Source organism: Astyanax mexicanus, chromosome 12, assembly GCF_023375975.1.
Source record: "Astyanax mexicanus isolate ESR-SI-001 chromosome 12, AstMex3_surface, whole genome shotgun sequence".
Classification (NCBI taxonomy): domain Eukaryota; kingdom Metazoa; phylum Chordata; class Actinopteri; order Characiformes; family Acestrorhamphidae; genus Astyanax; species Astyanax mexicanus.
The window spans coordinates 41,531,728-41,546,154 of record NC_064419.1 but is presented as its reverse complement, the minus strand read 5'-3'; the positions used below and the strand labels follow the sequence as shown (position 1 = coordinate 41,546,154).

The 14,427-nt window shown below is 36.4% G+C and overlaps 2 protein-coding genes and 1 long non-coding RNA gene across 5 annotated transcripts in view; 2 read left to right on the top strand and 1 right to left on the bottom strand.

The window, feature by feature from the left end:
- The window catches only part of LOC125806120 (uncharacterized), a 288,259-nt gene extending 286,514 nt beyond the window's left edge, over positions 1 to 1,745 (bottom strand). Inside the window, exon 1 of the long non-coding RNA XR_007441423.1 lies at positions 1,677 to 1,745. This is a non-coding gene — a long non-coding RNA (uncharacterized LOC125806120). The remainder of the gene's footprint in view (positions 1 to 1,676) is intronic.
- The window catches only part of ahcyl1 (adenosylhomocysteinase-like 1), a 58,316-nt gene extending 52,369 nt beyond the window's left edge, over positions 1 to 5,947 (top strand). For all 3 annotated transcript variants that reach the window (XM_022671047.2, XM_022671046.2, XM_049485946.1), the window contains exons 15-17: positions 740 to 818; positions 953 to 1,073; positions 4,358 to 5,947. In XM_022671047.2, the coding sequence (XP_022526768.1) occupies positions 740 to 818; positions 953 to 1,073; positions 4,358 to 4,364 (207 nt within the window). In that variant the 3' untranslated portion in view covers positions 4,365 to 5,947. The remainder of the gene's footprint in view (positions 1 to 739; positions 819 to 952; positions 1,074 to 4,357) is intronic.
- Positions 5,948 to 9,117: 3,170 nt separating this feature from the next.
- On the top strand, positions 9,118 to 12,500 carry hspa1b (heat shock protein family A (Hsp70) member 1B). The gene is made up of 2 exons (XM_049486144.1): positions 9,118 to 9,430; positions 10,298 to 12,500. The coding sequence occupies exon 2, from the start codon at positions 10,320 to 10,322 to the stop codon at positions 12,237 to 12,239; it is 1,920 nt and encodes a 639-aa protein (XP_049342101.1). The 5' UTR covers positions 9,118 to 9,430; positions 10,298 to 10,319; the 3' UTR covers positions 12,240 to 12,500.
- The last annotated feature ends 1,927 nt before the right edge of the window (positions 12,501 to 14,427 follow it).

The following is a 14,427-nucleotide window of genomic DNA, read 5'->3' as shown; positions in this document are numbered from 1 at the left end:
AAAAAAAAAACACAGGATGTGTATGCTAACAGAAAAAATGAAAAAAAAAAAAACTGCACACCATTTTGTCAAAAAAAATTCAGTTTTTAGTTGTAGGTTTGCAGTTATTTCTTCCATTAAATACAAATCCTTAACCCTTTCCCTCCATTGTTGTATTGAGGGGGGCTGTGGCTTTAGCCAGAAGATTGTAATCATTTTCTTAGCAATCAAAAAAAGAATTCTTGCTATTAATATCTGGTTTTTATCTCTTACTTCCTCTGGAATAATTCTTAAAATAAAGCATGTTGGTTCTAATGGCAGTTCTATATTTAAGCATTTGTTTATTTCATTTTGTATATTTTTCCAATAATAACTAATAACCCTGGTTTTAATGACAATTTTCATGCATCTTGGCATCATGTTCTCCTCCACCAGTCTTACACACTGCATTTGGATAACTTTATGCTAATTACTCCTGGTGCAAAAATTCAAGCAGTTCAGCTTGGTTTGATGACTTGTGATCATCCATCTTCCTCTTGATTATATTCCAGAGGTTTTCAATTTGGTAAAATTTAAAGAAACTCATAATTTTTAAATGGTCTCTTATTTTTCTGCTTGTGATAATTTAGGCATTTGATTTTCATAGAGCTCATTGGAGAAAAATTGGTGGGTTATTAGTGGGGTATTGGTGGGGCTATACCATCCTGATGATCTGCTGTATAAAGTGTTTGATCTGTTCATTTTTGTGTGTGGTTTTTAGGCCCTGGCCCTTATAGAGCTGTATAACGCTCCTGAGGGACGCTACAGGCAGGACGTGTATCTGCTGCCCAAGAAGATGGGTAAATTAATTAAAATTAACATGCTTGGATTGGCACAAAAAACTTCAGATAAAAAAGTTCTATAACAGTAAAAACTGATTATAGAAAAATATTAAATTGTAATGTGTGGATTTTTCTGTATGTGTGTGTTTCAGATGAATATGTGGCCAGTCTGCATCTGCCTAACTTTGATGCTCACCTCACGGAACTGTCAGATGAGCAGGCCAAGTACATGGGGCTCAATAAGAACGGACCCTTTAAACCAAACTACTACAGGTATCTGCTGCACTTATACTACAAATCAATACAGCTTATTTATTAAGCATTTGGCACCATAGTTGTTGGTTAGGTAAAATAATGATTGAGTAGATACACTGTCTGGCCCAAAAAAACGGTCACACACTCTAATATTAATGTTTAATTGGAGCGCCTTTATTTTTAATTGCTGCACACGTTCACTGTGGCATTGTTTCGATAAGCTTCTTCAATGTTACAAGATTTATTTCAATCCAGTGTTGCTGGATTAATTTTTCACCAAGATCTTGCAGCAGCATTGATGATGGTAGAGTCTGACCACTGCACAAAGCAGCTCTTCTCCATCCAGCACATCCCAAAGATTCTCAATGAGGTTAAGATCTGGACTCTGTGGTGAACTCTCTCAATCCATGTGTGAAAATGATGATCCCATGCTCCCTGAACCCTGAACTCTTTCACAATTCCAGCCCCATTAATCCTGGCATTGTTCATCTTGGAATATGCCCGTATTCATCAGGGAAGAAAATATGCATTGGTGGAATAACCTGGTCTATATTCAGTACATTCAGGTATTGAGGTCAGCTGACCTCATTCTTTCAGCACATACTGTTACTGAACCTAAACCTGCAGACCAACTGCAGCATCAACCAACCCCACATCATTTACTTATAGTTAAATCCAGGTGGAGACTTTTTTTTTGGCCAGGCAGTGTATATTAAGACAGTATATATTTTATTTGATAAAACAAAAAATATAATAATACTATAATAAAGTATAATAAAACTATATCCACTATATCTTTTAGAGCATTGCTGTGAGAATTTGATTGTATCCAGCATCAACATAGTTAGTGAGATCAGCATGTTGAAAGATCACCCCATCTCATCCCACAAGTACTGGATTGGCCACCATCTGCTCTATTGGCAGTGCTTCTCTACAGGGACAGGACAGGCTGTGGGTGCATCTTAGAGTGGCTAAATGCATTTGGAAATAAATAAAGAGACCACTTCAGTTTCTGAAACAGTTTCTCTGATTTTGCTATTTATAGGTTTATGTTTGAGTAAAATTAACATTGTTGTTTTATTCTATAAACTACAGACAACATGTCTCACAAATTCCACATAGAAATATTGTCATTTAGAGCATTTATTTGCAGAAAATGAGAAATGGCTGAAATAACAAAAAAAGATGCAGAGCTTTCAGACCTCAAATAATGCAAAGAAAAACAAGTTTATATTCATGAAGTTTTAAGAGTTCAAAAATCAACATTTGTTGGAATAACCACAGTTTTCATGCATTTTGGCATCATGTTCTCCTCCACCAGTCTTTCACACTGCTTTTGAATAACTTTATGCCTTTACTCCTGGTGCAAAAATCAAGCAGTTCAGTTTGGTTTGATGGCTTGTGATCATCCATCTTCCTCTTAATTATATTCCAGAGGTTTTCAATTAGCTAAAATTAAAGAAACTCATTATTTTTAAGTGGACTTTAAGTGTATATTTCTTTTCCAGTGCTGTAAATGTTGATATTAAATTCGATTAATATTTAATTGTATTACTTTTCATATTGTAGGCCTGTTGGAGGATAAAATATGATACAGTACAAAAGATATATGAAGCCACTCATCCGGACAGTGAGCCTTTATTTGTTCACATAAACACTAACAATATAATTAACAGTAATAAGCAGCACAGTGTGGTTTGGTTTGGTGTTTGTGTGAATGTGTTGACTTAACCAATTCCCATGCTCTTCTGGAGAAGAACCCAGTATTTACAGTAATCATCCAGCACTTAACTTATCTACAGCAGACGAGCTGCTGGTAGAACCAGACCTGTGTTACTCTAACCAACATATCAGTCAATCTACTGACCAATAAATATTGTTTTTTTTTTTTAAATTAATTTATTTAAGTGTTTTAATATTAAATGAGCCATTCCAACCAATAACTATAAATCATTCGGTTCTCCCTTTTGGAAGAAATTAGTATTTTCGTTACTATTGTAAGTTAGTCTAGTATTTTTAGTATTTAAGTGCCTTTGTCAATGAATAAATGTGTATAATTAAACATTTAATTGAATTAAAAATATGTTTTATTTAATAATGGAAGAAAAGGTCGATATGTGTGTTTTTTTATTATCATTGGAAGGGCTCAAATGTTGTTTTACTGACAAATTAAGTGCACTTCTGAGATAAATAGTTTTGCTTTATTCTTTTTGCTTTAATTGCTGTCTGAGCATTTTACATATTAATATATATATCGCCCCCTACTGTATGCAGGGAGTAGTTCCTGTTACTGCAGTGGTTTAAGAGCTAGTTTACTATTCCTTTTAACTACAAAACTACATTAATGCCCAATATATAATACAATACACAATAAATACTAATACATTTAGATTATTAAGCTTAATTGTAGGCTCTATTTTCCTGTCAATGTAAATTCTCCATTTAAAATACTGTGTAGTTTAAGATTTAAAGGCTTTAAAAGATAATTACTTTTTATAAAAGAAAAAAATCATTTAAGTATATATTTTTAAAAGTACATACTTTTTAATATTAAAGTATGTACTTAAATACATACTAAATGGACTATTTTGGAACAACTTATGACAACATAAGTATATGGCTAAAATGTCATTAAGCTTTATTTAAAAAACACATTAAAGCATTCGGTTTTGCTTTTGAGTGCTTTTTTCGTATAACTTCTGCGAACTTATGTACTTAAGTGTGTTTTTTAAACATATTTTTTTAATACTCTTGAAGTATATTGTAAATATACTAGTTTGCATATCGATTCATATATTTACACATTATTGCTACTGGGAAAAAATACAACGTCTAATTTAAAGTATATTGCTATGCATTTTTTAGAACAGAAAAAATGTCTTTGATGTATATTTAAAGTGTATTTTCATATAATACATTCATATATATATATATATATATATATAATATAAAATGTACTTTCAGTATTCTTTTTCTAATTTGAACATACTTTTAATGCTCTTTTTACCAGCATTTTGAACTTTTTTATTTCTGCAAATTTTGAATTTTTTATGTATTGTATAACACAATGTACCATTTTAATATTAATATTATCATCAGTGTAGCTTTGGAGCTTTAATAAATAGTAAACCAGAACGTTCTAGTTCTTTAATAACTGCAGTAAAATTGATTACTCTGTATAGTTTTTTGTGTTTTCTATATTTTGAATAATGCATATTGTTGTATATTTGTATAGATATATATTTTTCCAGTTTTTTTATTTATACACTAAATCTGATTCTGTTCCTCTGATTTATTCACAGATATTAGTAAGTAAGACTGACAACGACCTTCATCAGGGATGAAGAAACCTGCATTAACCAAGCGAACCAAGAGATTTATTTTCTATTTCCTGTAAATTTCTAAAAGGACAACTTGATTTTAAGTGAATTATTATTATTATTATTATTATTATTATTATTATTATTATTTTAACAAATAGTGACCAAATACATGTTTGTCACATGTAAAGCTATAATTCACTTTTGCTAGCACTTAATTGAACTCTATTATACTGTATGTATTTGTTATCTTTTAATCACATTATAAGAGGACCGTTGTCCGTTGTCAGGTCTGAAATCGTGCCATATATATATTGGTGGTAGTGAAAGTCTGAGGGGTAAATTCTGTACTATGTCTTTGTTTGTGCTCATTCATTTCAGTGCTTATTTTATTTTATTTTATTTTATTTTATTTTATTCTGTGTCACATGACTGGCTTTACATTTCTGGTCATTCCTCATGTTGAACTGTGCTCCTGTAGTGGTCCAGCTGATGGATCTCTGACCAAATACATGTTATTGGAGCATATTTCAGTGTGCAGACCAATTACTCTTATTATTACTATTATCATTATTTCATTTTTCAAGTGATTCTTTTCCACACCATCTGTTTAAATTAGTAGTGGAAATGATCCAAGAAGGGTGAGTGCGTTTACATGTTCTTAATCAGATTACTGCAGCCATCTCCTTATTATGAAATAGATTGGGGTAAACTTAAAAAAGCAGCATAAAAGGCAAAAAAAACTTTAATTGTATTACCCCAGTTGTCAAACCTTAATTTTTTTAACTTTAAACTGGAGTATTCTGGGATTTTTCAGTCTGCACTTGTGCAAAAACAGACCATGATTATAATTGAAGTAAGCAAGTAAAAAAACGGGAGATACAATATGTATTGAGATACAGAGCTTACAATTCAATATATTGCGATATGTTGTGATACTGTTAGCAAGGCAATATATTGTGTTTTTTTATTAAAATTTAGGACAACACAAAATGTACTGTTATTCATAAAATATAAGTACAATATTATATATATTGATATATTCAGTTTTATTCATAGAATCTTAGTGAAAGAATGAAAAATACATTTTTCTAAGCAGTCAGAACAGTGGGATCTAATGATACTTTAATATATTGATATTTTCTTACACCCCGCTATTCAGTTTTATTCTAAAATCTGAGTGAAAGAATAAAAAGTTATATTTTCTAAGCAATCAGAACAGGTAAACACACTAAATGAACCACTGAACCATTGTCTGAAGCCAATCTCTACATGTAACACATGTAATGACACCAAAGTACAAAAAGTACCTGTGTTTAAGAGAACCAATACAGTATTGCAGAACAAACTATTGCGAAACTTTGATATATATCGATATTTAATAACACTCCCTCTTATTTTATTGCTCAATTTCATGTAAACATGTTGATTATATTACTAAAACGCTGATGTTCTGCAGTAATCAGATTGTAAAGTTAATGTGAACGCACTTACTAATTATTAATTGCTTATTAATTGCTCTTTTTATGTTGTCTTATAATGATTCGCACTTTTATCCTGAATAAGAGATGATCAGAAGTGTTCTGCTGAAGAAAAATGAATGTAGGCCTGCTTTCTCTTCGCTATTGAAACTGCAATGTGTGTGTGTGTGTGTATAAATTACTCCCAAGGGCTAGAGTGTTCTGGCAATGGGATAGTGTAAACTCTCAGTACACTGTTGGGCCCCGGCGCAGTAAGTAGCCGGTGTGACGCGTGTAAAAATAGTAACAGCTACAGATGGACTTACGCTCTGCTCCTGTCTCGTTGTTTTCGCATCTTGTCAGTGGCCTTTCACAGAATCTTAATTTAATTCATTTTAATCTGACCTTTAATGAACTTACAAACATCCAATCAGCCATAACATTAAAACCACTGTCTGGTCTAGTGAATAACATGACCATGGTTGATTATGGTCCGGTGGCTTCTGGAACAGGGTGGAAATATTAGGCAGCAAGTGAACAGTCAGTCCTTGAACAGTCAGTTGACAATAACCAGGTACTCAACTGGTCTCAGCCAAATTTATTTTTTGAAATAGTCTTTAAATACTCATTTAAACATAAATATGTATGCACATTAAATTTAAGAACATTTTCTAAGAAGCTGAAAAAATAATACAATGGCTCTGAGTGGTTCACTATGATCTGGAGATCGCTGTTTCCAAAACCACTCCTGTAGTTTGCCATCAGCTGCCAGAGTCTTGAGAGAGCACAATTGGCCTTGCTTTCTCTGGGTGGGTACAGTAGATGGTGCTCTCAACCCTCATCACTCTGAAGGGTGATGTCGATCAGCACAAGGCATCTGTGAGCTGATGTATCAGAACCGAGTCGCTGCGCTTTCCTCTGAGTGTTAGCGCATCAGCAGCAGTTCAAAAAGAAGCGGTAGCTGATTTCACATGTATCGGAGGAGGCATGTGCTAGTCTTCACCCTCCTGGTGTGTTGGGGCATTACTAGTGATAGGGGGGGGTCTTAATGAGTGGGTTGGGTAATTGACCTTGTAAATTGAGGAGTATAAGAGACAGTTTCTCTGTTCAAATTATGTAGTAAACTAAAGTTTGACAAAAATGGAGATACTTGATTTTTTTATTGGACAGCAATGATTTATTTTTTAACTGGACTGGGTCAGACCATCTCCAGAACATTAGGTAGGTCTTGTTGTGGGATGTTCCCAGTATGTAGTGTTCAGTACCATCTAAATATTTGGGTTTTATATGATGTAAACTTAGTTTATTGGCTGGTTGCAAAGCAAACGTCTGATAATTGCCTGACTTATAAAAACTCATCCCATTATCTGAGTATCCACATTCATGTGAACACATTGAATAATCAGATTATAGGATTATTTGTGTAAATTTGTTGATAAGATTAATCAGGCTATGAAGTCCTTGTAAACAAATTGATCTGATTACTCACAAACGTCCAATTCTTTGGTAATCAGATTATAGGAATGAAAAAGGTTCATTAAAAAAGTATCTACACAACATCCGACAGGTGGTTTTAATGTTATGGCTGATTGGTTGATTGTATTTAAGCATGAGCTGTACGCACAGAAAGTTGACTTCCAGCACGCTGAGAGATCCAGCGTCTCACTTTTTACAGTCTTTTCAGGTTTATGAAACTTTATGATTAACAGCCATTTCCCAGCACAGCTGTGGAGAGAGAGGATAGTTTTGATTCCTAAATATAACCAGTCTTAAAATGATCACTGTGAATGCAGACGTTTGAGTAGGCCTACCTGTTTATCTTAATTGTTCTTAATCTTCTTTGTTAACATGACTCTCTTTTGTCTAATAACATATATACTCCCTGCCTTGTTATCTCATTAAATGTCTATTCTGTTTAAAATCTGATCATTGTTGTCTAAATGGTTATTTCTCATTACATTGTCCAGTATTTAGAGTGCAGAATATACCACACCATGCACATCTATTTATCTAAGCATTTATATCTCTTATATAGGGTGCTGTTAACTCTGATGAATTTATCCTGTGCAACAGAGGTAACTCTTGGTGTTCCTTTCCTGGGGCGGTTCCTGATGAGAGCCAGTTTCATCATAACATTTTTTAAGGTTTTTCCGACTCCACCTGAGGATACTTTCAAAGTTCTGACTGACCTTAATTTCTTAACACTTTTGAGTTTTACACAGTTGAGTAGTTCTTGCCATAATATGGATTAGAACAATACTTAACTAGGTCTATTCACTATATACCTGTAACTCGACCTCTTCACAACTTTACCACTGATGCTCTCAAACACATTAAGAAGCAAGAAATTCAATTCATTAACTCTGGATGAGTTCAGCACAGCTGTTAACTGAAAGCCTGAATTCCAGGTGACTCTACCTCATAAACCTGACTGAGAAAATCCAGCCTAAACAAGAATAATTTAAAAGTAAGATATAAAACATAGATTTATTTTTAACTAAATCATTACATATTGTTTTTTATCATAGTGTTAACCTAAAATGCAGAACATTTTAAAATAATGAAAAATAAAAAAACATTAAATCTGAATATAAGGTGTTATATACAAACAGGTCTGGGGAAAAAATAAAAGACCATTTCAGCTTCTGAATCAGTTTCTCTGATTTTGCTATTTATAGATCTATGAGTAAAATTGACACTGTTGTTTTATTCTATAAACTATGGACAACATTTCTCCCAAATTCCAAAAAAAAATAGTCATAAATTATATATATAACAAAAATAATGTAATTTATTTGCAGAAAATGAGAAATGGCTGAAATAACAAAAAAGATGCAGAGCTTTTAGACCTCAAATAATGCAAAAAACAAGTTCATATTTATAAAGTTTTAGGAGTTCAGAAATCAATATTTGGTTGAATAACCCTGGTTTTTAATCACAGTTTTCATGCATCTTATACATATTCCATAGGTTTTCAATTTGCTAAAATCAATAAAACTCATAATTTTTAAGTGGGCTTTTATTTTTTTCAGAGCTGTATATACTTTTGACTGGTACCATATATACAGTAAAAAAAACATCAAAAGTTATTAAAATTATGTATTTTTCAACTGACTGTTAAAATAAAATCTGAGGGCCTATCACATGGAAGCTGAGCTAATTTCTTGTTGGTGATTGGCTGAGGACAGTAAGGCCCCGCCCCCTGTTCTAATTCAGTGCTGTGACTGAAGGCAGGAGCTGGAAGTTTCGGGAGCGGGTCAGTCAGACTCTCAAGTTACCCCGCCGGCAGCGCAGCTCAGCCCGGGCCTTCTAGAAACAAACACGCGGCTATAAAAGCATGGAGCTCCGGACCGCAGCACATACCGACACACAACTCAACCGACCAGCAACACTGCCTGAGCCTGAACCTGAGGAGAACCTGCTCTCAGAACCTGAACCTGAGGAGAACCTGCTCTCAGAGCCTGAGAACCTGCTCTCAGAACCTGAGCCTGAGGAGAACCTGCTCTCAGAACCTGAGCCTGAGGAGAACCTGCTCTCAGAACCTGAACCTGAGGAGAACCTGCTCTCAGAACCTGAAGAGACCTTCAGCAGATCTGTGAGTCTTACTGGATCTCTCTCTTGTTTACTATAGTACAGGACTGCTCCCCAGATACACTAAAATCCAGACTAGAAACTATGAGACCCACTAAACATGTTTTCTTAATAGTATAACATTGTTTATCCAATCTATCTGTCTATTATCGGTAAATTTGTCTTGAATTTAATAACATGTCTGTAATATAATATTCAAAAAATAATACAATATGTATTTTATCTAATAATACAGAGGTTTTTATTTATTAATATACACACAGTGAAAGAAAAATATTCAAAATTATGTATCTTTCAACTGACTGTTAAAACAAAATCTGAGAGCCTATCATATGGAAGCTGAGCTGATTTCTCGTTGGTGATTGGCTGAGGACAATAAGGCCCCGCCCCTGTGCTAATTCATTGTTGTGACTGAAAGCAGGAGTTGGACCTAAATACAAGTGAAGTCAGCCTGACCCAAAAAATATCTTTACATTTTTGTCTGTTTTACAATATTTCATTTTGTATGACAAATTAGTGCATGCTTATCAACTCCAAACATAAACAATAATATGCCCTAAAGCTTTGCAGTAAATAACTTAATAAACAGAAAATTAAAAAATGATGCAATCATGCAATTAAAAAAAAATGTGTTAAAAAATCTTGATAACACAGAAGATTAAAATATTCTCTCCAATTTCAGTAGTAAGCAGAAAATCTTTTAACTTAAGACCTGGCCTGTCACAATAATTACCTTATCAATCGTACAATATATCAATATAACCTAATTAATTTTTGCTGACCTCAATATTGCCCATGGTCATTAGCCCATTAATGGAAATGAGTTGCAATGTCTTTGTTTAAAACAGTGATATTATTTGCTTTTTTGCAGGTGACCTAATATAATATCCAACATGTCTAAGGGAGTATCCATTGGAATTGACCTTGGAACTACCTACTCCTGTGTGGGTGTTTTCCAGCATGGCAAAGTTGAAATCATTGCCAACGATCAAGGAAACAGGACAACTCCCAGCTATGTGGCGTTTACAGACACTGAGAGGCTCATCGGAGATGCTGCCAAAAACCAGGTCGCCATGAATCCCAACAACACCATTTTTGATGCAAAGCGTCTGATTGGCAGAAGGTTTGATGACGCTGTGGTTCAGTCAGACATGAAACTCTGGCCCTTTAAAGTGATCAGCGATGGAGGCAAGCCGAAAGTGGAGGTGGAGTACAAGGGGGAGGTGAAGACCTTTTACCCTGAGGAGATCTCGTCTATGGTCCTTGTGAAAATGAGGGAGATTTCTGAAGCCTATTTGGGCCAGAGAGTCACCAATGCCGTAATCACAGTCCCGGCTTACTTCAACGACTCCCAGAGGCAGGCGACCAAAGATGCTGGAGTGATTGCTGGACTGAATGTGCTGAGAATCATCAATGAGCCCACAGCAGCCGCCATTGCCTACGGTCTGGACAAGGGCAAGAGAGGCGAGAGGAATGTCCTGATCTTTGACTTGGGAGGAGGCACCTTTGATGTTTCTATCCTGACCATCGAGGATGGCATCTTTGAGGTGAAAGCCACAGCTGGAGACACTCACTTGGGTGGGGAAGACTTTGACAATCGCATGGTCCAACACTTTGTGGAGGAGTTCAAGAGGAAGCACAAGAAAGACATCACTCAGAACAAGAGGGCCGTCCGGAGGTTGAGGACAGCCTGCGAGAGAGCCAAGAGAACCCTGTCGTCGAGCACTCAGGCAAGCATTGAGATCGACTCTTTGTTCGACGGCATTGATTTCTACACCTCCATCACCAGAGCTCGCTTTGAGGAGCTTAACTCTGAGCTTTTTAGAGGCACCCTTGAACCGGTGGAGAAGGCTTTGAGAGACGCCAAAATGGATAAGTCCCAGATTCACGATATTGTGTTGGTTGGTGGCTCCACAAGAATCCCCAAGATCCAGAAACTTCTGCAAGAATTCTTTAATGGCAGGGACCTCAACAAGAGCATCAATCCAGACGAAGCAGTGGCTTACGGCGCGGCAGTGCAGGCCGCCATTCTCATGGGCGACACGTCGGAAAACGTCCAGGACTTGCTCCTGCTGGATGTGGCACCGCTGTCACTGGGTATTGAGACCGCCGGAGGAGTTATGACCGCCCTCATCAAGCGCAACACCACCATCCCAAACAAACAGACACAGATTTTCTCCACTTACTCCGACAACCAGCCAGGAGTGCTGATCCAAGTCTACGAAGGGGAGCGAGCCATGACCAAAGACAACAACCTCCTCGGCAAGTTTGAACTCACAGGTATTCCCCCTGCACCACGGGGTGTACCTCAGATCGAGGTCACCTTCGATATCGACGCCAACGGCATCCTGAACGTTTCTGCCATAGACAAGAGCACCGGCAAGGAGAACAAGATCACCATCACCAACGACAAGGGTCGTTTAAGCAAAGAAGAGATCGAGAGAATGGTACAAGAGGCGGACAAGTACCGAGCCGAGGACGAGATTCAGCGCGAGAAGGTCGCCGCCAAAAATAACCTGGAATCCTACGCCTTCAACGTGAAGAACAGCGTCGAGGAAGAAAAGCTGAAAGGGAAGATTAGTGAAGATGACAAAAAGAAGGTTATTGACAAGTGTAAGGAGGTTATCACCTGGCTGGAGAACAACCAGCTGGCTGAGAAGGAAGAGTACGAGCATTACCAGAAGGAACTGGAAAGTGTGTGCAATCCCATCATCTCTAAACTGTACCAGGGAGGAATGCCCCCTAGTGGCAGCTGTGGAGCTCAGGCAGAGCCCAGCAGCTCTCAGGGCCCCACTATTGAGGAAATCGACTGAAGCTGATGGAAATTGACGGAACTGGAACGATGGATGAATTGCATAAAAGGTTCTCGTGCCAAACTGAATTATATAGTCTATTTTGTCTATGAAGTGCACACTTGACTTAGGTTTTTAAATGTAAGAATATTTAAATGCTTATTTATGTGTTGTTTGCTTATTTGTATACAAGTCTTATAAAAGTAAGTCTTAATAATATATATTTTTGTATTTGTTTGCTATCCTGAGCTTTATAATTCCAATAAAATAATTATGAATATATTCTTTCCATTTGTTTCTTTTGACTTCAGTTAATATACAGAAATAAGTTAAACTAACATAACAAACCTAAACCTATATCAGTCAATGAGCCTTTATTTTTACCATTGGAAATACATTGAAAATATAAAGGTAACACTCTTTTTTTTAATTAATCCGCCCTCACCCCAGCTCCACCAGTAGGAACGCCTCAACTAAATTCAACACATGCATATAATGCATAACCACCAAGCATCCTGGGAGCTCCCTCTTAAGCTGATAAGCCCTGCCCAACACACTCTGTGCCACAAGAGTATCTATATATATAAAACACATCAGTGTCTCTGTTGGTCTGAAAATAGTCCACCAACCAGAAATATCCAGCCAACAGTGTCCTGTGGGCAGCGTTGTGTTTGTAGCATCCTGTAGGCAGTGTAGCATCCCGTGAGCACTGATTAAAAAATAAAGGATGGCCAATACAAACTGTACAGCAACAAATGAGATTCAGTCTTTAAGTTTGCTGCTACAGGGTGGAGTAGATAGGTATAAATGTCTAATAGAGTAAAGAACAGTGAGTGAACACAGTGGTGCAATCACACCACCATGCCCTGTGGTGGTCTCTCCGATGAGATGAAAGGAGGATATTAATTATAAATATGCAGAGAAACATATACAGAACTACAATCTGCAATTATAGAACTACAATGTGTCCTATATGCTTAGTGGAGCTGATAAAATGGACAGAGAGTTTGGCAAAAACTGTATTGTTTATTGTGATATCTGTTATTTTTTTATTGCATTGTTCACCTGTAGAGTGTCACTGTAAATCTTCAGTCAGTACACTAGATGGCACTACAGGACAAATTAGACACTGTCAGAGAGGCCGACTGTATGGTCATAGGGGAAATCAGTACAGCTTTAGGACACTTTATTGTATACATACACATTCAACAAATATTTCTATATATATATATAGAAACTGAATGACACAAGTCTGTTTCTTTATTTGGGAATTGGAGGGCAGCATAAAACATCCACTGGAATTAAAAAGTGTAAATATAGGCCAGATATTCTCTCAAATTTCACCTATTTAACACGTAATGCTAAACTATCTTGTCTTTGCAGGCTGAATTCATTAGTTAAATACTTTAACTAAACATTAAATTATTATTGTGGTGGCAGGGTGGCTTAGTGGTTAGCACGTTTGCCTTCCAGTCCCTATCTGGGTGGAGGGTTGTTTCTGGTTGAGAGTACGCTGTGCTCTATTGGCTGCTGTTTCTCGCTGGTGTGTGTAAAAACGTGATTGTAAAGCGTCCTTGGGTATCCAGAAAGGCGCTATATAAATGTAACTTCATTCTTTAATTATCAGCCCAGATCTTGTAGCATCTGGAACCTTACTGTACATTACTGTACATGGAAGACAGGGGTGAAACAAACCCCTTGGGCAAGCGAGAGGGGTTCCAACTTGTGGTGGGGTGTTTAAAAGGTAAACTCCAGTGTAAAATTGACTTTGGGTGCAGTAAAACATGATAAAGAGTACCTTTGTTGAATAGCCCATCTGTGTTCTCCCACAGCTTTCTGAGATACAGTAATTTTGTGCTTTTTGCCCAGCACTCTTTACAACGGCCGCTTCGGGCATATTTTACCTTTATAAATCACTTTTTACACCGTTATCCAGGCTCAAATTAGCTCCACACTTCATTCGTATAATCCAGAGAGCCCTAACATTTAAAGCGAGACATTCATAACTTAAAAGTTCACAAAAAGCTTATTAAAAACCACTGTTTACATCCCGTAGCACTAGCTTAACAGTGTAAAAAGCAATTTATCAGGGCAAAATATGCCCCAAAGCACCCGTTGTAAAGAGTGCCGCTCTAAAAGCACAAAATTGCTGGGCTATTCAACAAAGGTAAGTACCCTTTATCATGTTTTACTACACCCAAAGTCCATT